Source organism: Notothenia rossii (genome assembly GCF_949606895.1).
Source record: "Notothenia rossii genome assembly, chromosome: 6".
Classification (NCBI taxonomy): domain Eukaryota; kingdom Metazoa; phylum Chordata; class Actinopteri; order Perciformes; family Nototheniidae; genus Notothenia; species Notothenia rossii.
The window spans coordinates 11,364,184-11,389,113 of record NC_136909.1 but is presented as its reverse complement, the minus strand read 5'-3'; the positions used below and the strand labels follow the sequence as shown (position 1 = coordinate 11,389,113).

The following is a 24,930-nucleotide window of genomic DNA, read 5'->3' as shown; positions in this document are numbered from 1 at the left end:
TCTGTACAAACTGTGAAGTCCACTGAGACAAATGTAACAGTTGTGATATTGGGCTATATAAATAAACATTGATTGATTGATGATTGAAAAGTGGCACATAAAATACACTGGAATTGGAAAGTGTTCTAAAGATATACATATATTTCAGCCGTCCTTCTATGCCGTTTTGGTTACCTGAAGGTATCTTGACGTATAAAAAGGTGAAAAAACAGATTACAAACTGGAGCCATGAACATCCTCATTAAACATTTAATAGCCTCACAAGACAAAGAGCATGAAGACAGTTGTTCTTAAACAGGATAGTCAGCCGTGTGCCCTGAGTGCCTTCAGTCCAAAGCAACACCGCGAGGAGATTTCACTGATTCTTTTCTCCTCACTAGCCGAGGTGGATGATTGGATGATAATCAGGAAAACACTCAGGCGTTGTCTTTAGATATGAAGGCTCAGCCGTCTGAGGCACACGGTCGCGTATCTTATATATTGCTAAAGTGGAACCTATGTTACACACAAAATACATCTCAGCAATCTTAAAATCCTAATTCATACTACCTAAAAAGAGGATTGGACAGGTGACACTGCTTCAAAAGCCATCGTATCATAACAACACATATATAGTTCTATAGGTATGATTAAAAAAATCTAAATATGAACGAAGAGTATTAAAGACAAATGTTTAACAGTATAAAAAGACATATGTTCAATTACACAGTTGATGTTTTGTGTGGTCAAAGATGCATCAAATCTGTTCCTCAAGCCCTTTTTTTTTAACAAAATAATCTATCAAGGTGCATCAGGTGACATAGAGGTACAGAAACCACCAGGAACACTGTGAAAGAGCCGGAAAGGACTGGCAAACCTGGAGGAAAACGACATGTCCTCGTCTGAACTAACACGGTAAAGGTCAGGTTAGACAAACGCACAGCGACTCTTGGTTCGATGTTCTCAATGTTACTAATCAGCCATGACACGACTTACAACCACATCTAATTCAGCACAAATACAACTGCTTTTATCATTTATATTTTAGGGCTAAATGTTAGACATACAAACATTTGAAACAAATCTTGACATGTATTAATTAACCAAATTAATTACCGAGGCTTTTATAGTAAAACTCATCAGAATATAAACTGCTAGATTGTTGCACAGGCACTTATCAGATTGGTATATTATTTGTTTTCAGAAGTGTGCAGAAAGATATATGGAAAGCACAGAGGGAGATTTGGTTTGAGTTTTTCTCCACATGTTCCCGCTCTCACTCCTCCTGCTGCTCTTCATTTTGCTTCTTGGGTAACTGCAAATGGAAGAAATGGAGACAAACATGTGGTGAGTGGAATAAAAAGGGAAAATCCACCGTAAAGGTCCCATGTCATGGCCATTGATCATAATTCCATTCTTGAGGTCTACTAAAATACATTTATATAGTGCAATTTTCTAAAATCTCATCGGTTTCTCATACAGCATCTCTGTGTAGTATGTGTATTATCTGAATTTCACTCTGTCCTAAACAGCTTGTTGGAGCTTCTGCCCCCCCCCCCCCTCCCTATGAGCCCAGTGGCCCTCTGAGAACCATCCCGAACACACCGACTCACAGCGTCCCGCCGTCCCAGGGAGGAGAAATCGGCGGAGCTGCAGCTGAGAAAAGATTGTGTGTGTGTGTGTGTGTGTGTGTGTGTGTGTGTGTGTGTGTGTGTGTGTGTGTGTGTGTGTGTGTGTGTGTGTGTGTGTGTGTGTGTGTGTGTGTGTGTGTGTGTGTGTGTGTGTGGGTGGAAGTCCGGGATTGGTCAATTTGGACCAATCCGCGGACTTAACGTAACGGCTCCATGGATTGGTCCATTTTCACCTATCCACAGAGGGGTCGTCGTTAAGTCACTTGGTTCCCGGAAGAAAAAAATGGAAAAAGAGAAATCTCCAACGAGGCGTTCTGGGGCAGCATAGACAGGTATTTTCTGTGTTAGAGTTTTACTCACTACAGAGTGTACTTTGAGGGTTTGTGACTCTGCACACCGCTTACGGTGATAACCGGAAAAGCATGACATGGGCCCTTTAAGGCAGAGCTTACACTGTACTTAAATTCTTCTTTAAAGCAATCATGTTACAAAAAGCTTATAGCTTAATATCCTGGCAGTAGCACGTCTGTCAACTTAAATATTATCATGACAGTAAGAGAGAGTTATGATCCTCATGTAAACATATTAACATCATTTACATACTGTTGTGTTTTGCTAAGATTTATAAATCACAATAGATCGTTTTTGATAAATAAGCATGTGTATGATGGCTGTTTGATAAACCTTTATGCTTATACATCCTTATACACTGTAGGTAAAGTACTGTCACAGTCCAAAGACAAAACAAATACAAACAAAGCATTATCATCAACTCTTTTTTTAAAGAATCTAGGTGTACCTTTGTCAATGAACTCCCTCTGCCTTCTTTATTTTCTGGTAGATGAACTCTGATGGACAAACACATTCAAATTAGAATATAAATAACATTCTCCAACACAAAGAACAAATCGTTATTTGATAGAGGATTTTTAACTGGGTCAAGTCGGACCAAACAATAAGTCAAAGACTGGTTAGAGATGGAAATAAGAGAATGTTGTTGAAGACTGAAATAGACGGTCAGTGCAAGATATTAAACTTCCTGTTGAAGTTGATGTGATATCTTGCTCAGAAGGATAAAAGGTGGTTAAGGATGAAGTTGGAAAAGTACGTAGGGGAAGGAAGAGAAAAGAGAAGATTTTTGGGTGTGTCCTTAACCTTTAGATGCACGAGTGACTGGACCCTACACTCTTCCATAAGTGGGTCAAAAAGGACCCGTATTAGAATAATGTGTTTTTATGCCATTTTTGTCATTTCGGTTAAGAAAAAAAAATCACTTGTATAAAACTTAGTATTATATTTTGGTTCACACTAGAAATATTTAAAATTACATTTTTCACTATTTATAATTTAGAAATTGTTTTACATTTTGAAAAATATTCGAAATTCCATAGAAAATGCATGCGGGTCATTTTTGACCCACTTATGGAAGCTTGGGGTAGTAATACAAAAACTACAATTTCTTAAAATGTAAATTAAAAATCTGAATGGCATGATATCCCAAACATTTTTTTTGAGGAATAGCTGGAATATGAGATGATAAAACAATGTAATTGCAAAGATATTTAAAGAAAACCACCTCACCAGGTCCAAAAATACCCACTTGTGCATCTAAGGGTTAAGATGAGAGGAAGAGAAAACGTAAAAGAAAATGGCAACTCGCTTTGCTACGAACTGTACATATTTAAAGAACAATAAAGTTCTGTGTAAGATTTGCAAACGAAAAAAAAACAAAAACAAAATAAAAGTCATCCATTGAGCGTTCGTTTACCCCTTTAGAGACGCAGCAGCGGCCTGCTCAGCGTCACTGAGAGAGGACTGAGATCCTTCTGCCTCCCGGCCGGCCTGAGCTCGGTTCGGATCACAGTTGGATGTCTTCCTTTGACTCGGAAGTCCAATGTAGCCTCTCGGCCATTCCCTTAGCGGTGCTGCGTCTCTGTCGAATCCAAAGTGCTCTTGCGAGAAGTCAGCTATGTGAGAAACACAGGATACACAATATGCATATTTGAGTAAAAAATGTCCTCAAAACTGGATTATAGGTGGTGATTAGTAACGTCTGGTAACACTGTCAGAGAGATAATAACCTTTGCATCATTGTTTCAATGCTTTTTTTTCTCATTATGACAAAAACATTGTATACATTACCTTGGGGATTCATTCTCATTTGAAAATCTGGACACATCTGGCTAAAGGCGTCATTAGTAGTGCTCTGTGTCTTCTTGACAGACGATTTAGTGAGATTGTTCAGCGGATGGGCGTTCTGAGGACGCATGTCACATTTGTCCTGGATACAAAAACCCACATTAAAATGATCATTAGCAGTTGCAACGTTCAAAATCTATGAACACATATTCAGAAAGGCTCTTTGAAGTTATTAATTGTATTAATTATAACAAACACAATAAGTAAAAATAACAAATAGCAGAGGATCTCAACATAGTAAAATGAGTAGCAGTATGTCTTTGAAGAGGTAGCTGGTACTGTTTGCAGGTTGTAAATAAATTGAAAGAAAGAATCAAGCATGAATGAGGGTATATTGCACATTACTGACTTGTGTGTAATTGCATTAAATACAGCAACAGGTCAAAACGTTATGATGGTGAACTTATTTCTAAAGAATGATAGACTGTCATAATTTCTAACATACCTGATGGTGAAAGACGACGGCCTCCTCCAGAGCCACGCCACAGAACTCACAGGGGATGACCACGTCGCCCTCTAGTGGACTGGCTGGAGGACTGTAGGAGGCCGGGGAGGCGGAGCGGTGGAAGGTGGGGATGTTGGAGGCCAGGGTGTCGGGGATGTCATGCATCAAACCTGGAGCATTCCTGCTCATCCTGTCGTCCTTAGGGGGGGACAAGGGCTGCTTGCTGTAGGACGCAAAGGCCGAGGCGGGGCTGCACCCAGTCTGAAACATGGAGGAGAGGAGAAGGGGATCAGAATCAGAATGCCTGTATTAGTCCTGCACTTGCAAACAAACATTTAAAAAAAGGTAAATGAAAAAGTGAAAACTTCATCGTGTCCCTAACTAGAAGGATTACAAGGCGGCTCGTTAAAACAGGTAAAGGCTATACACCTGAACATGGAATCAATATGTTGTATTCAACTTTTCAAGGTGGGGTGGGAGGGGAGGCGATGGGTGGGGGGGTGGTGATGGTTTAAAATTGGAAATGGATGAAGATCATTGTCTGAATTGTGACCATGTATGATTGTGTCTATTCTTCAATAATAATAAAAAACATTGGAAAAATAAATAAATAGGTAAAGGCTGTAACTGGACTGTGAACCTTCTGGAACAACAGATAAAGAAAGGTATACACATGTCTGCATGTCATGTGATATCTGACTGGATTTGAGCAGATTGAACTGATTAGATTTGTGCATACACGGATGTATTCCTCAACTGATTGACAGAGCCGTAAGATCAAATTAAACTGAAAGTTGTGCGTGAATCAGGTTAAAATATTCAGAAACATCAGCAGGTCGTCCTGTGTTCGGTATGCAGAATGAACAAGTCTGTTAGCCTGGTTATATCTGTCAGTCAGGTTCCAATTGTTGTCATGTCATCATTCATGCACATATGATGCACTGCCCTGGAATTAAAAACGTCTTCCCCAACCCTACTGATATACACATCGACATGAAAATGTGGTCTATTGTCACTTTTAATGTTCATATCAAATGACTTTAGTTACACTAAAAAAGGATCAGCAGCAATTGTGGGTTATTCTTTTTTTTAACTCTCTGCCTACAGCTGAAGTTCTGACAGCTTCAAGCGTATGCAATAACAACCTTTAGAGCAGGGGTGTCAAACTCAAATACACAGTGGGCCAAAATAAAAGAATGGGTACTAGTCGAGGGCCGGACTGGTTCAATGTTTATTGCAAAACGTATTGAAATGAACTTATTGCACATATTAAACCTGGAACTAACAAAGCTTAAATTATTGCCTATAAAAACAACATTAAACATTAAATAATCAGTTGCATTCATTTCTTATGGCTCTCTCTGCAGCTTTTCCAGAGTCATTTCTTATGTTTACATTTTTCCACAGGCCAATAACGGCTTAAAAAAAACTATTTCCCTCAAAGATAAAACCAAACATGTCCTGTTGTCGTGAGAAAAAAGTGCAGAAGGAAACATCCATTAAACTCAGTGTGCTGCTCTGTGATGCTAGTTCAAGCCAGATACTTGGCATCTCATCTTGGGTGCAAGTTCATCAATGTTTGGGCTCAGACTCTGAGCGGAGGAAACCCTCAGGATGGAGTGAAGGTGTGCGTGCAATATACCGGCGGGCCAGATCTAATAGTAATTTTAAATGATCCTGCGGGCCGAAATTAAATCCACCAAGGGCCTGATTTGGCCCCCGGGCCTTGAGTTTGACACATGTGCTTTAGAGTCATTATATATTATAACCTAAAGGCCAACATTTGATATATAAATGTCACACATGGCAGTCTTCAGGCCACTTCTCAAGGCCAGAATGTATTGAGAATGTAGTGATTTCGGATATATCAAGGATTCTGTGAGCACAGTGACCATTCGGCGAGTACGTCTTATTCATGCTTTCATTTTCACTCAGGGGATCCTAGTAAAAAATGTTTGTTGTCCCTTATCTATCCCACCAACCCATCTCTTACCTGATGCAGAATGAGGTCCTCTTCAGGAAACAGCTCTTCACAGAACTCACAAGGCAGCATGGTATCTATGAAATCAATAGAAAATGTTTAACAAACTGACAACAGGATAAATCTAAGTATTCTTATCAACACTAATATTTACCGGCTTGATCCTGTTCCTGGACTGGGCTTGTGACTGTAGTGAAATTTGAGTAGTTGCTGTTGGGCGGACAAAGTGAAGAGTTAACAGAGGGCTTCTCGATCTTGTGGTCCCAGATTCCGCTCCACAGATTCCCCTCCACGCCCCCGGCCCCCGGCTCTCCGTCAGTCTGCAGGCTGAGAGCCAGCATGTAGTCCAGGCCGGAGGAATCCTCGGCCAGCCTGAGCTCACTCTGAGGCCACGCACTGCTGCTGGAGCTGCTGCTGCTGCTGTTCAGGAAGTCTGACGGACCCAGCACTACAACACATAACATGTAGTTATTACAAATAACAATTTAAGGTGCAGCTTCAGGTCACAGTAACAGGAGAGAAACACATTCTGTTTTGATAAACTCTTATCAAAGAGTTAAACCCACATTTGTTTCCATGTTGGTGATAAAAAGTTCATTATTGCTGATCAGACAAACATCACATTTAAATTGAATCAATAAAGATGTTATTTTTACCATAATTATGTCTTTTACCCCAAATGAAAAATGTTGTAAATATCACTTTTGTTTGTTTAATTAAAACTCTGCAGGGCTCCTAAAATAGCTTTTAAAGGTTGTGTAACATTTAAAAAGTAGGTCAATTATTGGTCAATGTTTATATATATATTTTATAAAAGCACGGTGGGTGCTCTACCCCCTACTTATATGTAATAATCAATAGGTCAGTGATAAACTCACAGTGGCTAAATGTATTTCCCGGGACAGTGTTCTTCCAGTCAGCTGGGGCTTGAGGTCCGCTCGAGGTGTTGTAGAGTCTGGGGTCAAACGGCCGGGGGAAGCCCTGCTGATCGGCTGCACTGATGTTATTATTTTTTGTGCCTCTCTCTTGGGTTCTTAGGAGGTTTCGGATGGAGTGGGCTTCAAACCAAGCCCCTGGAGGCTGAGAATCCACCGGACTGCGACTCGTCCGGCTGTTGTTCCTCTCTTGGGGCGGAGTGAGGCTTCCACACAACACGGGGTGCACGGCTTGTTCCTTCAACATTACGTTGCACTTGCAGACTGGGCAAGGCTCAGTGCGCGCACCGCAGTAATCTTCATGTTCTTTGGACTGACTGAAAATGATCTCCAGTTGACAGAATTGGCACGGGACCAGCCGCTGAGAACACTCGAAGCTCTGAAAGAAACAAGCATCGTAAAGAAACATCACTTCAGGAATGACTTAAGATGGATGCATTATTTATGAGTGGGTAAAAGCTTCTGCAGAAATACCTGGTGAACATCGAAGTGTTTCTTCTCAATCTTTAGACCACACTTGCATGTAATCTGAAAGGAAAGTGAAAATGATTTGAAAGATACAATCATCCAGTAACATTCTGACGTGGCTTTCTTCTCAGCTGTTTTCTTTGGAATGAGGGTTCGAGGTTAATCATGATTGAAGAATTTGGTCACTGACGAGATTTTCCACGGAGGTTGCATTAACAAGTTTAAAGTGAACATGTTACAAACAGCAGCAGAAACTGATTTTGATAATACACGTTCTTTATATGATAACAGATGACTTGCTCAATTGGCAATAAAGCACATGAGTATAAGTGTCCACAACATACAAGAGTTCCTTCCACAGAATGTAGTGTTTTTCTGTCCTGGCCATTATCGCATGGACGTCTGATCAAAACAGGCAACCTTTTTACTCATGAGACATGACAATAAACAGGGGTCAAAGGTTATCTTTACAATTTTCTGGCTTCAACAGATTGAAGTGGAAACAAATCACTTTTTAACCCTCCCATTGTCCACCCTTTGTGTTTCAGAGAGGTATAATTATTGTTTGTATCTTTGTAGCAAAGACATCGGGAGCTTTCATTTTTAAGCAGAGCTACCTCTCTTGATATCTGCACAGATTTCAGTGTTTTGTCATAGTAAACTGTACCTAGTTTTTTGGTATGTAAATAGTTGTCTATGTCTAAAAGTGCACCTATCATGCTATGTTTAGGCAATAGCATAGGTCTCTGATATATACAAATATATAAAAAACATGTCTATGAAGTGTTTTGCTCAAAATACCAAACAGATCACCCATTCTAGCCATGCCTCATATCCCTCTGTTTCACTTCCTGTTTCAAAAGTGCTGATTTTGGGTATAAAGCTTTAAAAAAAAGAAAATTGATTAAAAAAAAGGAGGGGGCTGAGCTCATGCGGGACCCGGCAGCTACTGTCTAAACTAAATACTGCGGTGATGAAACGCCATATCATGGATTATCAAGGATTATTTCTGAAACAGTATGGAGCTCAAAGGCTTTCTCTCTTGCCGGTTGTACCACAAGGTGAGTTCCTTTTTATTTCCTGCTTCTTCAAGGCAAGGCAAGGCAGGGCAATTTTATTTATATAGCACCTTTCAGCACGCAACAATTCAAAGTGTTTCACAACATAAAAACAAAAGACAATTAAGAAGAAATACAGCATAAACACATTATTAAATGGCATTTAAAAACAGGCATAAAAAAGCAAAGATAATGAAATAAATAAATAAACACGGCAGGGTACAGAATACGTGAATAAAAGTGTGAGTATGAGCAGCTCAATTAAAAGCAGCGGCAAATAGATATGTTTTTAGTCTGGATTTGAAAATAGGAAGTGTTTCAGCGGACGTGCACGATTCGGGCAGTTTGTTCCAGATTGTCGGGGCATAATAGCTAAACACTGCTTTTCCATGCTTAGTTCTTATTCTCGGAACAGAGAGCAGACCCGACCCAGAGGACCTGAGACTCCTGGATGGTTCATAGTTATGCAGGAGATCGTTTATATACCTCGTTCCTAAGCCATTTAGTGATTTAAAAACTAGCAATAGTATTTTTAAATCAATTCTTTGGTCAACTGGAAGCCAGCGTAAAGACTTCAGAACCGGACTGATGTGATCCACTCTTTTAGTGTTTGTGAGGACTCGTGCAGCAGCGTTCTGAATCAGCTGCAGCTTTCTGATGGATTTTGTGAGCCCTGTGAATACTCTATTGCAGTAGTCGAGTCTACTGAAAATAAAAGCATGGACAAGCTTTTCTAAATCCTGTTGCGACATTAGTTTTTTTAATCCTAGATATGTTCTTCAGGTGGAAGTATGCAGACCTAATAACTGTTGTAATGTGACTGTTAAAATTCAGGTCTGAGTCCATCACTACACCTAGATTTCTAGCTTTATGAGTTACTTTGTAGTCCGCCGACTGAAGCTCTTCGATTACTTTTAATCGGTCCTTCTTTGCTCCAAAAACAATGATCTCAGTTTTTTGTTTGTTCAATTGGAGAAAGTTCTGAGTCATCCAGTCAGTGATGTGCTCAATGCACTTGCTCAGTGTTCTAAAATCGGAGAAAAGTCTCCCGGTGTAATTTAAAAATAAATCTGGGTGTCGTCTGCATAGATGTGATAGCTTAGATCGCTGTTGTTAATAATTTGAGCCAGTGGTAGCATATAAATATTAAAAAGCAAAGGTCCTAAGATGGAGCCTTGAGGAACCCCGCATGGCATATTTGTCATGTTTGATTTATAATTGCCTATTGAGACAAAGTTTGTTCTGTCCTTTAAGTAGGAACTAAATCAATTCAGAGCTGTTGCTGAAACTCCCACCCAGTTTTCTTGACGGTCTAGCAATATGTTGTGGTCAACAGTATCAAAGGCAGCGCTGAGATCTAATAATACTAACACTGATGTTCTGCCACTGTCTGTGTTTAAATGGATGTCATTTAAGACCTTAACAAGTGAAGTCTCAGTGCTGTGGTTTGGTCGAAAGCCCGACTGAAGCACATCAAAACCGTCAGTTAAAAACATGAAATTACTCAACTGTTGAAAAACAACTTTTTCAATAAATTTGCTTAAAAAGGGAAGGTTTGATATTGGCCTGTAATTATTCATTACGGTTGCGTCTAGGTTATGCTTTTTTAGGAGCGGTTTAATTACTGCAGTTTTCAGGGCCTGTGGAAATACACCCGAGTGGAGAGACTTGTTTACTATGTGTAGTATATCTGAGGCCAAGCAATGAAAAACAGTTTTGAAAAATCCTGTTGGGATAATATCGAGGCTACAGGAGGAGGATTTCAGATGTTGAATAATGTCTTCCAGGTCTTTAGCATTTATCAGACGGAATCGTGTCATGATGTCTGAATTGACATTAGGTGAACACAAGGACAACACATTTTTTTCACACATAATCTTCACACACATGCTCTATCCAGTACAGGTTAGCTCTGAGTGTTAGTGATGCTAATGTAAACATGCACCGACCATATTACGTCCAAAACAGTCAGGCATTGTTTCTGATAGGCCCGTGGGTGTAAAGCAAGCCTACATTTCCGATATTACGTCATATTGGACACAAATCTGGATCAGCTCCGTTGTAGCCCCTTTTTTAGAGATTTGGGTACGGAGGAAAAGAGAGGGTTTTATTTTCTGATGCTGCGTGAGTTCCCTAACACACCGGGGAGGGGGGAAACATATTTATCTATAAAAGACATCAAAAAGTGCATTTTGCATGATAGGTCCCCTTTAATGTTATAATCGTTTATTTTAAATCTTGTGTTTATGTATGCACCAAGGCAATTTAAAATCGTATGCGCTAACCCACTTGGCATGAAATCTGATTCTACTCAAACACGGGACGCAGCATCTTTCCAGCAATACAGTTCATCTGAGAAGCAGCACACATCTACTGCTGGAGTTAGGTAACAAATATATCCAGTATTGATGTTCATATTTTACCTGAGCGTGCTCCTGCTGTTTGTGCTCCTGCAGGTCGGACCTGGGCACCGGCTCCTGGCAAATGTCGCACAGTGCGATGTTTCTTCTGCAGTGGATCTCATGAGTCGTGAAGTTAGCCTCTGGAATGTCATGTTTGCTAAAAAAGGTAAAGACAAATATAAAAAACAGTCCTGACAGTATCAAATTAATCGATGACTTGTGTGTACAATGAAACGTTCTCATACTTACCAATTGCCACAGAAGTGTGTATTTTCATCTGCCATGGCTTTACTGCAGCCTATAGAAAAAGAGTAATGTTATTTATTTATTTATGACAAAAACAGCTTGATTGAGATATAACAAGATAGTGTTTTGGGCATCTTCATTATTTAATAATGATAATAATAATAATTGACTTGAGTATTTCAATGTTTTGCTACTTTGTACTTCTACTCAATTACAATTCAGAGGTACAGAATCTACTTCTACTCCACTACTTTTATTTAAAACCTTTAGTTACTTTACAGATCTTGATTAATGATGTGAAATATAATCATCACTGAAATAAGACTTTAGTTACACCTGGAGTAGCATTCACAAGATAACCTGCAGTATAGAAAGTAATTTAAACTAGCTGCACATGTATAAGCGTTGATATCACTTTAATGCATCAATAATTATAATCAAAACATTTAATATTATTCTGAAATTGACCAATCTCCTTATAATGAGTACTTTAGTACTTAAAACATATTGTGATGCGAATATCGTTGTACTTTTACTTGAGTAAGATTTTGATGCAGGACTTTTACTTGTATCAGAGTATTCCTACACTCTGGTACTTTTAAGTACAATAACTGAGTACTTCTCCCACCTCTGGCCCAATGAATACTCTGATGTAAAGAGGCTGCTTGACAGCTCTCTCTCGGTTTGCTTACCCAGTGTTTCCCGGCAGGAAGCTAACGTTAGCTGACAACGATAACCTGGATTAACAAGGAAATACCCCGTCAAGGTTGGTCAACAAGCATTCCGATCCACATCAACAAGTTGGACGATGTTAACCGTGTTTGTTTCCTTAAGCTAGCTGCGTAGCTTCACACTAAATATGTCGTTAGCAACCACCACGTAGCGTTATTTCAGCTAACTAACTTTACAGCGACCAAGCTAAGAAGCTAATGTGCCGCCCGGTCCAAGAAAAGCGAGCACAGTCGTTCTGTTGTTACCGTGTGTCAATTATTTTACCTCTGGAGATCATGAAACCAAAAATAAACCCGACAGCTAAGCTAACTATTTGATGATATATTGGAAACAGTTCGTTATTTCCTCCTTGCTCTGTTGACAAAGAGTAACTTGTACCCCGCGTCGAGTCTCTAAGGCTGCATACGTATACATGAATACCGCCTGCTTTAACTTGGGCACAACCAAACCACATCCTAAAACAATAATGTATACTGTTTTCACGTAGTCTAAGCCCTATAAAATGTACATCTAAATATGTGAGGATCAGAAATAATTACAGAGGTTAATGGTTATAGTTCACAGTCAGTCAAAACTCAGGGGGAACAGTATTCTTTTGTCGGAACAGGCTCGATTTTGATTGGTGAGTAAATACCGTGTGTTGGGAAAATGTCTCTTTATTTTCTATCTAGAAAAACATACTTTAAAAAATACATTATGATAAAAGTGTTAGTGATATATACATTGCTTGCCTTTAAGCAATCGTTTTATAAAATAAGTAGTCCGATTCTGTATGTTTGCTTATTTATTTATTTATTTTAATCCGTATTTTTTGCATTCATTTATGTAATTCTTTATTTCTGTATATGTCTACCCCTTATGTCAACTTGTCTGTATACAATATAATATTATGTTCATATATGTTCTTGAATAAATAAAGGAAGAAAAAAACGATTCCGCTTGTTGGGTTTGACTTCCTTTCTGCAGCGGAAGTGGGTGACTTGGTGTCTAAATGTTTTGGTATTTGTGTCAAAGTTTATTATATATTCTAGCCTCACAGAAGTTGTCTGACGTGATATTTCTTCATCCATTGCACAGTGGACTCATTTGGTTTGTTACAGAAGGATTGTAATCAATGTTACACAGTTTCATATCAATCTCTGTCTGCTTAGACTTCCACACCTTCAGTACACAGAATTAAAAACACTATTGTCCTTACAGTGTTTATTAAGCTTTTCATCTTCCAATACTGTGTCAAACCAGACATTTACATTTTTATAAAGGCACAGTTTTGTTCAGAAAAAAAACACTGATTTTATTTACAGCAAATGTTCGGACGCACACATCCTACAACTCCTGCCAGTCAAAAGGACCCCCCAATAATTGGACCATTTTGTAAATATATAAAACTCTCAAGCCCTTGTTTTTTATTAAAAAATGTAAAATCAACTATTTATTTTACAGTTTAATATGAAATGTAACTCCATGCCATCGGTTTAAAAACTAAATAGTGAGAAAAAGCAAAACATTTCAAAAATATGTGGCTACATTGAAAGAAAGGACTAGTTATATATCCAAATATGATCTCAGAAATAACTTGGCCTGGTAAAATATATTGATATGCTTATACATGATGAATGAAATGGTTGCTGGCTGGATCTTTTTTTAACAAGCAGCTAGAAGACCTAAACATAATTTCACATTGTTGAAAGGCTTTCAACATCTTGAAAAGTAAACCAGTATAAAATAAACAAATGAATGGTTCCTGGTGATGAATCAAGTTATTAGACAGCATTTAATTGGTTAAATGATTGTCTGAAATGAATTGATGTCCAAACAGGAAGGATGTTATGGATACATTTCCTTGCTCAAAGTTTGCCAAACAATCTATAGGAATACTCTCTGCATTTGTTTGTGAAATGATGGCATATCAAACAGCCCTGCTGTTGTAGCCACAGTTAAGAGGAGTCAATGTCCATGAGACAATGACATGCACAAAGACTGAGAAAGACATCTGTGGAAAAACTACATATAACTTAAGTCACTTTTCATGATCATGCACAGGTCACATGATTATAGCTTTATTTTACAATCTAGGGGGGAATTATTTAGTGAGACCAATAGTACCACCATTGAACAATCAAATATGCAGAGTTCTACACATTTTCGGCACCACTTAAAACAAACTCAAAGTAAAACAAAATAATTCACATTAGACTATCTTTGCTCCACAGGATGATTTTCACTCACTTTATGGGGTCATGTTTCCAAAAGCCATGCATGGCTTTAGCACCATATCTTGCATTATGTCCTTTCATTAAGAAAACTGCCAAAAAATGTGCAAAACACAACATTGTGATTCCAAATTGAAATGGCTATAATGCAGTTCGATGGTGGCGTTTTTTCAAGCGCTGTAATTTTGTCAAAAGGAAATAATATTAGCATTTTTGGGATATGAAATAGACAACCGCCTTTTGACCCAGAGATACATAGTATATTATGGTGCTTTTTGTGCCCGTCTTCATAATAGACTGAGAACACCTGATACAATACATGATTGTCAGGCTGTGTTCATCAGAGACCTGTTTCATGTCACTGCTTTTCTTGCCATGTTTACTCTCCAGTCACTCTAAATGATAGACATCTAAAACAAACTGGGATATTTGGTCAGTCTCTGTAATAACTATAGCTAAAAGTTACCAAAAAAAGAAAATGGCCTATTAATAACTAGAAAGTGTTTAGACAATTAAAACACTGTTAACCCTCTTCTGAAGAAGCTGGTTTTCACTTTATCTTCCAAATGTTCTTGGTCCAATAAAACAATTCAGTAGGTTGCTCTAACGGAGTCATTAGCCACAGTCCTGTAAAAAAATATTCTTTCTACACTACACTATCAAGAGTGGCCAAATGGGAGAAAAGGGCTCAAAGACAGCGTTATAGACACCAGAGGGAATAAAAGGAGAAGTACAGTACAAATGTTCATGAAGGAAGAAGGCACAGATTTTAAGAGTTGAGACTAGAAGTCATAAAAGGTAGCAGAAGTCACAGAAAGGGACAAAGGAGGGAAAATAAAGAGTTTTAAAAATGGATGAAATGTCTATCTGTCCTTGGATCCAAGCTTCTCAATCAAGTCCTGCAGTGGAGCGAGCTCTCGTCTGTCGATGAGGTTGAACTCCTACAAGAAAAAAACATTCAATATCTGATAAGTTCACATTACAAATAGTTCATATAACATGTTTAAGCTGCACATACACAATCTAACTAGTGTTGTAATCGTCCTTTAAAAAGTTAAGTGCAAAAGAAGCAGTAGCATTGACATGAGCTTAATTAGTGTTAACTTACAATATTTTAGTTCAACTCGGCACAACTCAAATCATTTAACCCAGGGGTGTCCAAACTACGGCCCGGGGGCCAAATGCGGCCTGCGGACCTTTATGAATCGGCCCTCCGCAAATTAAAAAAGTATAATGAAATATGGCCAGCAAATGAAACTTCTGCTTGTCTTATATTGTACTTCTTAAATATATATGTTCAAATATATTACACAGTAGTATTCATGGGTTAATAAGCCCAATGTCAAATACATTCAGTCGATTAAAGTTGAAAACATTTTCTAACAAATCTAAGTTGATAAGAAAAAACCCAATAACAAATGTACAGAACAAGCTTGAAATACACCCTTCATATTTCCTCTTATGAGCAATCTGACGCTTCTGTTTTAAGCAATGAGCTGCCACCACAATACATGAAACCCTATTGGCAGCTGAGATGTTGTTTCTTTCTTAAAAAATGTTCAAGTGTCAATTGATTTTTCCAACTTATAACTGAATGTATGAGGCAATATACCTCTAGAGAGCGGCCCAGCCCTTCCAATATTTTTCTGTATGTGGCACTCGGTGAAAAAAGTTTGGACACCTTTGCTTTAACCAATCACACATGGAAGTGTCCTCTGCCTTGTTAGACCTTCTATCTGGGAAATAGCTAATTGTATCCATTTGTTGAAGTAACCAAGGAATCTCTAAAGCGTAAGTCAGTCTTTGGCAGAAAAATCCACACTGACTCTGTTCCAACATGACAGATACAAATACCAGACTAAGCGTGGCAGGGCGTTAGATATAATGGATGAAACACGATATTATTCACAGCCACATCCCATAAAAAGACGTCTTGTTATTTTGTTCTGAGCAAGGAAGGAGAGCAGTTATTTAATTAAGCGATAGCAAATATGTATATATGTTCATTTTAATTCATTTCTTATTTTATAGTTATTTATCACTTTGATTGTATCCTTAAATTGTATTAATCTGTGCTGTCCTGTTTTTTTCAGTCTTACCCTGTTGCTGTTAAACTACTGAATTCCCCCACTGGGATTGATAAAGGTCTATCTTATCTTAAACATTGACCCTTTAATACATGTAGTGTTGCTTGATAGAATAGAATAGAATAGATTGGGGGGGATGAAACCCTCTAATGGTCTCACATGCAGAGCACACAATGAAAGTTGTTCTCTGCTTTTAACCCATCCAAGTACCAGGAGTCTAGTACTAGGAGCAGTGGGCAGCTATTGTACAGCACCCGGGGAGCAATGGGAGTGGGGGGGGAAGGGGGGTGTCCGGTGCCTTGCTCAAGTGCACCACGGCAGGGCAGGAGGTGAACTGGGATCTCTCCAAGTAGCAGTCCACACTCCATATTTTAGGTCTGGTCCGGCACTTGAACCGGCGACCCTACAGCTCCCAGTCCAAGCCCCTACTGACTGAGCCACTGCTTGCAAATGTTGTTAGTTGTGTTAAACAAACATATGACTTACTCGTTCTAACATATGAGCAACATTACAGAAATGTTACTAGTTCCTGAGAAGTCAGAACATGTTTTATGGTAATATGACTCAGGCCTGCAAGTCAAACCTGTAACAACATGTCAAATGGGCAGAGCATATATGGATGACAGGGCTTTAGAAAGAAAGCAGTGATTTGATCCTTTTATATAGCAGGATAATCTCACCTGAACGAAAAAAATGAAGTGCTTGAAAGAGGTGTTGAGGTGGGCCTCCTCCTGCAGCTGCATCACGGAGTCAAAATGTTGATGGTAGATGTGAGCGTAAACCCTGAACAGACGCTTCAGGATGGTTTTGGCCACGGACATGAAGTTCTTAGGGAAGGGAACTCCTGTGGGACAAAGCACAGTGGAAAACAATGATGTCAAGAAAAGAGCTTGTGTGTTGTAATCAAAAAGCGAGCATGTGGATAGACAGTGTTAGAAAAGGCCTGCAGAGAGAGAGAGGAGACACAGAGCAGTCAGACCGTATTGTCCCCATTCGGTTACATTTCCTCTGTACTGCTCCACTTCAAGTTGTTATTAAACACTGAATAGGAGATTAAATGCAACAACGTTCAGTTTTAATATTGAACATTCACATTATTACGACACCGTCCATTTGATTGAATTGCAGTCTTATTATACCCCAACATTTAGCATTATGTTGCAACATGTTGTAGTCTGACACATTATCTGATGTCCTCTTCACTTGTTGTTTGTTTTGGGGCTTTCTGCCTCGGTCTGATCTGCAGCATGTGAGGCACATGATCATTTGGAGTGAAGTCAGATGACTGGCTTTGACAGTCGACAACATTAACTTTGTTTTCCCTTGGTTGCCTTATCTTTATGTTTAGGATCATTGTAGGGTTGCTCGATTATGGCAAAAATCATAAATCACGATTATTTTTGGTCAATAATTGATATCACGATTATTAAAAAGATTATCCATTTACTTTGAAAACATCAATTCATTGAAAAAAAAGAAAAGGGGAACAGTATGTTTTTAACAGTTGATTACCCTGAACTTTAATAACTAAAAAAACATTATTTGTTTTCGTAATCGTTGCAAGCCAAAATCGTAGTCGAGATTAAAATACGATTAATTGCACAGCCCAAGATCATTGTTCTGCTTCTTGGGCTCAACCGAATAGTTTGAAGCTCCATAACATTCATAATGTTGACATTCAAGCATTGTTGAGTCCAAACATACAAATATATTGAAGGAAGATAAATGTAACCATTTCAAATATTCACAACATACAGGTTTATGGGATAGGGATGTATGCTAGGGCTGCTCGATTAGGGCAAAAATCATAATCTCGATTATTTGGGTCAATATCACGATTATTAAAAAAACGATTATCCATTTACTTTGAAAACATCCATTTATTGAAAAAAAAAAATGTTGAACAGTATGTTTTTAACAGTTGATTACACTGAACTTTAAGTATAATTCAACTGAAAAACCGATAAAAAATTAAAATAAAATAATTGTTTTATTTCGATTATGTTGTTTTCGTAATCGCTGCAAGCCAAAATCGTAATTGCGATTAAAATACGATTAATTGAGCAGCCCTAATGTATGCAATAACTTGCTGCTGGGAAACAACGTGTGCTAAACATTGTAGTTTGTTCCCTAACTGCTGAAAATGAAAATGCCTTGTTAATCATAACTCACCGATCTTGGAAGGAAACAGTGTCTCATCATCCAGTTGATCCTGCACCCAGGTCATCAGGTAGTCGATGTATTTGGGGGCAGAGCATTTGATGGGCTTCTTAATATTGGTGCCATCAGCCCAGTGATACTCATACCTGCAGAGAAACAGATCGCCACCTCTTGTTATACTGACTTATTTCACGATAGCAAGCTTGCATAAAGGACATGTCAATTAAAGCTCTTTGTTCAACATGCACTTATTCTGCCTTTCTGTCAAGACATAACATCATCTAGGAAGTGAGATCATAAAAGAGCAGGACAGGGGAAATGCAAAACTAGCAACAATCCTATTCTTGATGGCGGCTATGTCAACAGGAAGTGAACCCCCGTCTCTTCCTCCCGATTACAGACTGAACACAGACAGTCTTGGCAGGAGAGGGGAAAGAGGAAGTTCCACATCTAGATTCTAACCAAACAGCCTCAACAGGGACCACACACCACGTCTAAATCCTGTTTCCTCATTCGAATGCATTTTTATATCATACACTTTAGCTGTCTTAGCCTCTAACAATCTGAATCTATAGTTGGGCTCTTCATGGTGTGAATTAAAGGTCATTTCCCAATTCTGGCTGAGATAAGGTTTTACCAATTGAAAGGTCCCCTATCATACTGTTTTTCATTATTATAGGTCTCAGATATATACAGAACATGTCCCTGAAGTGTTTGGCTCCAAACACCAAACAGATCATTGCAGCATTACCCATAATCCCCTCCGTTTCAGCCCTGTTTCCAAAGTGCTGATTCTCTGTCTGTTACTTTAGATGAAAATAAGGAGCCCCTCCCCACGCCCCTCTGAGAGACATTTGGTTACAAAGAACTCAATGGAGCTCTAGGAGGAGATTCAGGTGATAAGGGGGGGGGGGGGGGGGGGGGGGGGGGGGGGGGTGTCTTGGTTGGTTATTGGCTAAAAAATCGTTATGACATCATAAAGTGTCCAAAATCTGATCAGCTCATTTTCAGACAGGTTTTTATAGAAATGGATCAGGACAAAGAGAGAGAGAATCTTTTTTCCTGAAACTTTCAGAATCTCTTTCCACAGAGGGTACACATGTTCAGGGTGCACATAACTTTTAGTGAGTGAGTTACTCAGATGAGTACCAGGAGACAGCGTTTGGTACTCACCCCACACGAAGCGTGTTCCTTCTCAGTGTCTCCTTCACTGTCCTCTATTTACACTTCTTGCATGCTAGATGATGAAGATGATGAAGATGCACCTCCCTGTCTCTTTTTAAGCCTCCGATTTGCTTTCTCCAAAACTTGTTGCCAAAACTGTGAAGTCCTTGCATTTCCTGAGGTCAAGTGGAAGGATCAAATACTAAGAAATGATCCCATGACTTGAAGTCATATCTGATTTCAGATGTGGGAAGTTACCAAGTACACTTATTCAAGTACTGTACTTAAGAACAATTTTGAGATATTTGTACTTTACTTGACTTTGATGCTACTGTGTACTTCTACTCCACTACAGTTCAGAGGTACATGGTGTACCTTTCCTCCATTACATGTATTTAAAACCTTTAGTTACTTTACAGATGTGGATGAATGATGTGAAATATAATCAAGTGTTAAATCAGACTGTAGTTCCACCTTGAGTAAATTCACAAGCTACCCTGCAGTTTACAAAGTCATTACAACTAGCTGCACCTTTACCAGCTGTGATAACACTTTAATGATCAATCATTAGAAAACATATCATATATATTATTCTGAAATTGACCAATTTGCAGCATGACTACTTTTACTGTTGTTACTTTAACTATATTTTGATGATACTTTTTTAATTTTACTTGAGTAATATTTTGAATGTTACTCAAGTAATACTTTTACTGTAAAAGAATATTCCTACACTCTGGTACTTCTACTTTGACTCAAGTACAAGATCTGAGTACTTCTTCCACCTCTGTCTGATTTCAAACTCTTCCATAACACCCCGAGTAAGTTTGCAACTGTGTGTTTAACTCCACTTTGTTGAAGATAAAACTGCAGCAGCTTGACCACAGAGCGTGAACATTGTGATCAGCTGATTTTGCGCAGTTCTCCAGTGTGTGGGCGGGGCACAGAGTGTGCTCAGAGGAGTCTCCCACTGGAGCCAGTTGGCGGAGTTTTGGCACAATTCTGTTGTTCATACCGACGTTAACCCTGCCTTTGCACACGGTGAACAACTCTGTCGTCCGGTGATCTAAGCCTCTGCCTCCTGTAAAGCTTCACAGGTCCGTCGGTTATGTCCTGCGCGGCTCGCCCAGCACCCAGCACAGTCAGTCATAGAAAGTCAGAAGATTTTTTGCAGGGAGCGAAACGGCAACGTAGCTGCTTCATGTTTTGGGGTTTTTGACATGTCATTACATTACATGTCACTTTTACCCAAAGCGATGCATACATTCAATACTGTGGACAATCCCCACAGGAGTGAAGTGTCTCAGGGACACAACGACATGCTGACTGCATTGGGACTCAAACTTGCTATCCCCTGATTCAAAGTCCAGCACACTATCCACTGAGCCACAGCCTCCCATGTCTAGTATACTCCATTGAGTGTTGACAAGAAACACGTGTAGACTAAATATGTGTTTTGTTTTGAGGTACGCAAAGGCGCATAGTGACACAAGTGACGTTACGCAATTCAGATTTGTGGCGCGCATGCGTACCAGTTATGTGCACCCCTGCACATGTTTATGTATAAAAGACATGAAAAAAGTGGGTTTTGCATAATAGGTGACCTTTAAGATGAAGGTGATTTTGACCTTAATTTGGCATTATTAAAACCACTACTTAATTGATGCATGCAGGAAAAGGACAGTGTTGGCTGTTACCTCGGTCCAGCAGACATCACGGAGCAGCTGGTCTCTGTGCAGAACTCAGTGATGGTGCCGTACAGCATGTTGATCTGGTTGAAGAAATCCACCGCTGAAAGAAAGTGTTAAAAGTATTAATGTTGTCTAGAAAGGTTCCTGCTCATAACAATAAACAACCAAATAGTGTCACCTTAATTACATTTGGTGGTTTTCTTTAGTCTTTTTATACAACAGACAGTGTGTGACCAGCAATTCAAAATACACCATCTGTAACTATACTTTTACTTACTGCTTTACAACAGTTTACAACTCTGTTATGTTTGTATACAGTTCATATAATTATCATTAAGCACATAGGTTTACCTTCCGGTTGCCATGAATGGGATCTTCTTTTACTTTTCAATACATATTTAATGAGCATTGTTGGAGGGAACCTGAAACCTAAGATGTATGTTTCCAAAGACATTACATTATTACATGTCACTTGTTAGACGTTTTTATCCAAAGTGACTTACATACTCAGTACTGTGGACAATCCCCACAGGAGCACTTTGGGGGGAAGTGTCTCAGGGACACAACGACATGCGGACTGCAGTGGGGTTTGAACTTGCTATCCCCTGATTCAAAGTTCAGCACACTAAGTTCAGCGCACTATTCCACTGAGCCACAGCCTCCACAAAGACTACAATCCGGTTTTGCATATGATATATAAAGAACTACAACTTGTGTCTAGTTGTTGTTTCTCTATTTATTTATTTTACACAAGGTACAAGTCTGGTCTAGTGTAAAATAAAACAAAACATAAAAACATGTCCGCATGTGTGTATGCTCTATTTTCACCTAATGACTATTCATAGTTTCTGTAAACTGTCTTCTATTTTCTGTTTAAAATCATTCTCCTTTTAATACCCCTGCTAACATTGCATATGTTGACTCATAATTTATCAAATTGATGTGTGTGTTTGTTTTGATCTGTTCCTTCCTTTACCACTTAATGGTGTAAATGTTAAACCCCTAGGAACAAGGCTTTTGTTGTCATGTGTACATAGCTACAGACAGTGTAGTTATGACAATGGAAAGCTTAGGTCACAGGCTCCTCCAACAGTGCAACACATAAAATAGTACAGGTAAATCAAATAAAACACTGAAATAATACGAAGAAAAAAGGCAGAGTTGGAGAGGATCCAAAGACACGGCAGCCCTCATCACCGGCGCCATCTTCTTTTAGGAACATTATGTTTAGATATTTAAAATTGTGGTTTCTGGACTGACTTATGTTATCTTATAAATAGCTTTATTTTTGCATTTAACAACTCACTGTTGACAGCGATCCATTCATTGAGATCCTCTCCCTCAGGCAGCATGACGGCCTGCCTCAGGTTCCCACTGCCCAGCGTGGCCTCGGCATGTTTCAGTAGCTCGTACTGGTGGGAGCCCTCTGGGATGTTCTTCTTCGGCTTGAAAGTCTTGGATGAGCGATTGCCACTGCAGAGAAACAAAAGTGGAGCTGAGCAGTTGTCATGTGATGTGACACGTTTGAAAGGCTTGTGGAGGAGTAGCTGCTTCTCTCGGGCCTCCACATGTGAGGATCCTTCCTGTGAGCTTTGAGCAATCAGCAGTTGACATTATGGCAACCGTCATAGTGAAATGACTCAAAACATGGCGTTAAGATGCTCGTGTTTTTAGTTGTCTTGACTAATGTAACACTATAAATTGGCCAACCAAATACAGACATGACATGTGAAAACTTCAGACCGTGCAGAATGCTGTTTCTTGGGTTTTAATCATAAATATAATGAGAGGTTGTATAAAAGATAAGATGTACTTTATTAATCCCTAAGTGGGAAATGTTTTCGTTGCAGCAGCATGTAAAACAAAGTATTGCACATAACTAGGAATAAAAAGTAGTAAGACATTTTAAACTCTACAATATACACATCTCAAAATAGAAATTGAAACAGAACTGAAAATATAAAAGTTGACTTTAAAAACATCTGTAAACTATCTGACTTCCGTTTTGTGCATCATACAATGGCTCCCTGTATATTTAAGAATGTATTTTAAAGTTTATCATCTTAGTTTTAAGAGACACATAATTAATACAACCCCTTTTGTATCATATATCATCCATGGTTTTGATCCTTCATGATCATCCACAGCCTCCCTTTTAAACTGTTGGCAAGGATGCCACAAACACGTTTGGAGATGCTACTTGTTTTTGCCACAGTGCCAAAAAAGGTGGAGAACTTTGCCTTTAAATACTATCCATGCTGACTCTTTTTAATATATCCTATAACAAGGAGCTGTCCGTTTTTATCCTTTTTGATTCAATTCAATAATAAGATAATAGGAACACTCATGTTCTCCATTTCACCTTCAGGGTAGTTTTCACATATTACTCCAGTTGTGTGATTGTATTTCACATTATTAATCCAAATGTGCAAACTAAATAAAGATATTAAATACATTTAGTGGAGTAAAATTACATTATTTACCTCTGAATTGTAGTGAAGTAAAATTACAAAGTAGCAATACAATTGAAATACTCATGGAAAGTACAAGTAGCTACCTACAAATTGTACTTAAATACAGTACTTGAGTAACTGTACTTAATTACTTTACACCACAGGTAAACAACGAGACACTTAATCACATTATTCGACGGTTAGCAACCTCCCAACGAGGTCAGGTCTGCAAATTGAAACACAATAACTTAACACGTATTGTCCTAGCCTAATTAAATGGAAAAGTGATAATATCAGCTAAGTGGGCTAACCTAGCGTCAACCGTCATGCTAGCCAAGTTAACTAACGTTTGATAAAAAGTTGGTGAGTGCTGGAAACACACACATAAACACAGATGACAGATTAAGTAAAGGCGACGTATTGTAAGTTAAATACAAATGCGTTTTAAGTTAAACCTGAACGTGTTATGAATTCACAGTGGTTAACGGTTGTTGTCTGTAACGGTGTCTCACTTTGACGCCAGTTACTTCCCCTGATGGAACTTCGTAGCTAACATTAACCACAACGTAACTAAGCACAATATCTGCTCATTGTACTTACAACAAGAAGCTCATCTTGGTGAAGCGGTCGTCGAAGAGCCTCGATAACAACTCTAGTTTAGTAAACAGGTATTAGTTTTACAATCACCCAGAAGGAACCACTTGTCAACGATGCCTGCTAACAGTGAGGCTAACATGAACTGCACCCTCTGAGGCTCTTCCTCTATCTCTGTAGCGGCCCACCGGCAGACTGTCGCCCCCTGGCGGCTGCATCTGGTACTGACACTCTAACATACATCCATGGTACTACCACTCTGCACATAATGTATCTGGTAGCCTACTACCACTCTGCAAATAATGTATCTGGTACTACCACTCTGCACATAATGCATCTGGTACTACCACTCTGCACATACTGCATCTGGTACTAACATACATCCATGTTACTAACACTCTGCATCTGGTACTACCACTCTGCACACATAATGCATCTGGTACTACCTCTCCCCCATACTGTAACTGTAGAGAAATTAAGTTGTAGACACTT

At 39.0% G+C, this 24,930-nt stretch overlaps 2 protein-coding genes across 2 annotated transcripts; both read right to left on the bottom strand.

Annotated features, from left to right (window-relative positions):
* Positions 1-231: 231 nt before the first annotated feature.
* trafd1 (TRAF-type zinc finger domain containing 1) lies at positions 232-12,601 on the bottom strand. The gene is made up of 12 exons (XM_079685922.1): positions 12,037-12,601; positions 11,348-11,396; positions 11,120-11,255; positions 7,645-7,698; positions 7,114-7,549; positions 6,390-6,683; positions 6,248-6,312; positions 4,255-4,515; positions 3,753-3,891; positions 3,379-3,577; positions 2,410-2,458; positions 232-1,294 (listed from the first exon to the last, which is right to left on the bottom strand). The coding sequence occupies exons 2-12, from the start codon at positions 11,380-11,382 to the stop codon at positions 1,256-1,258; spliced, it is 1,707 nt and encodes a 568-aa protein (XP_079542048.1). The 5' UTR covers positions 11,383-11,396; positions 12,037-12,601; the 3' UTR covers positions 232-1,255.
* Positions 12,602-13,264: 663 nt separating this feature from the next.
* Positions 13,265-24,606, bottom strand: LOC307042190 (MOB kinase activator 1A). Its single transcript, XM_079685923.1, has 6 exons — positions 24,445-24,606; positions 22,698-22,864; positions 21,398-21,491; positions 18,549-18,682; positions 17,057-17,220; positions 13,265-15,230 (listed from the first exon to the last, which is right to left on the bottom strand). The coding sequence occupies exons 1-6, from the start codon at positions 24,456-24,458 to the stop codon at positions 15,153-15,155; spliced, it is 651 nt and encodes a 216-aa protein (XP_079542049.1). The 5' UTR covers positions 24,459-24,606; the 3' UTR covers positions 13,265-15,152.
* Between the last annotated feature and the right edge of the window lie 324 nt (positions 24,607-24,930).

What these genes read in the sequence shown, in the direction of transcription:
- trafd1 (XM_079685922.1), bottom strand. Translation starts at nt 11,382, where the DNA reads ATGGCAGATGAAAATACACACTTCTGTGGCAATTG. An exon ending in GCTGCTGCGTCTCTAAAGGG is followed by an intron (nt 2,459 to 3,378) that starts GTAAACGAACGC and finishes TTTGTCCATCAG; the next exon opens with AGTTCATCTACCAGAAAATA. An exon ending in GAGGGAGTTCATTGACAAAG is followed by an intron (nt 1,295 to 2,409) that starts GTACACCTAGAT and finishes TTCCATTTGCAG; the next exon opens with TTACCCAAGAAGCAAAATGA.
- LOC307042190 (XM_079685923.1), bottom strand. An exon ending in GTGATGTCTGCTGGACCGAG is followed by an intron (nt 18,683 to 21,397) that starts GTAACAGCCAAC and finishes GTTTCTCTGCAG; the next exon opens with GTATGAGTATCACTGGGCTG. An exon ending in ACTTCATTTTTTTCGTTCAG is followed by an intron (nt 15,231 to 17,056) that starts GTGAGATTATCC and finishes TTTTTCTTGTAG; the next exon opens with GAGTTCAACCTCATCGACAG.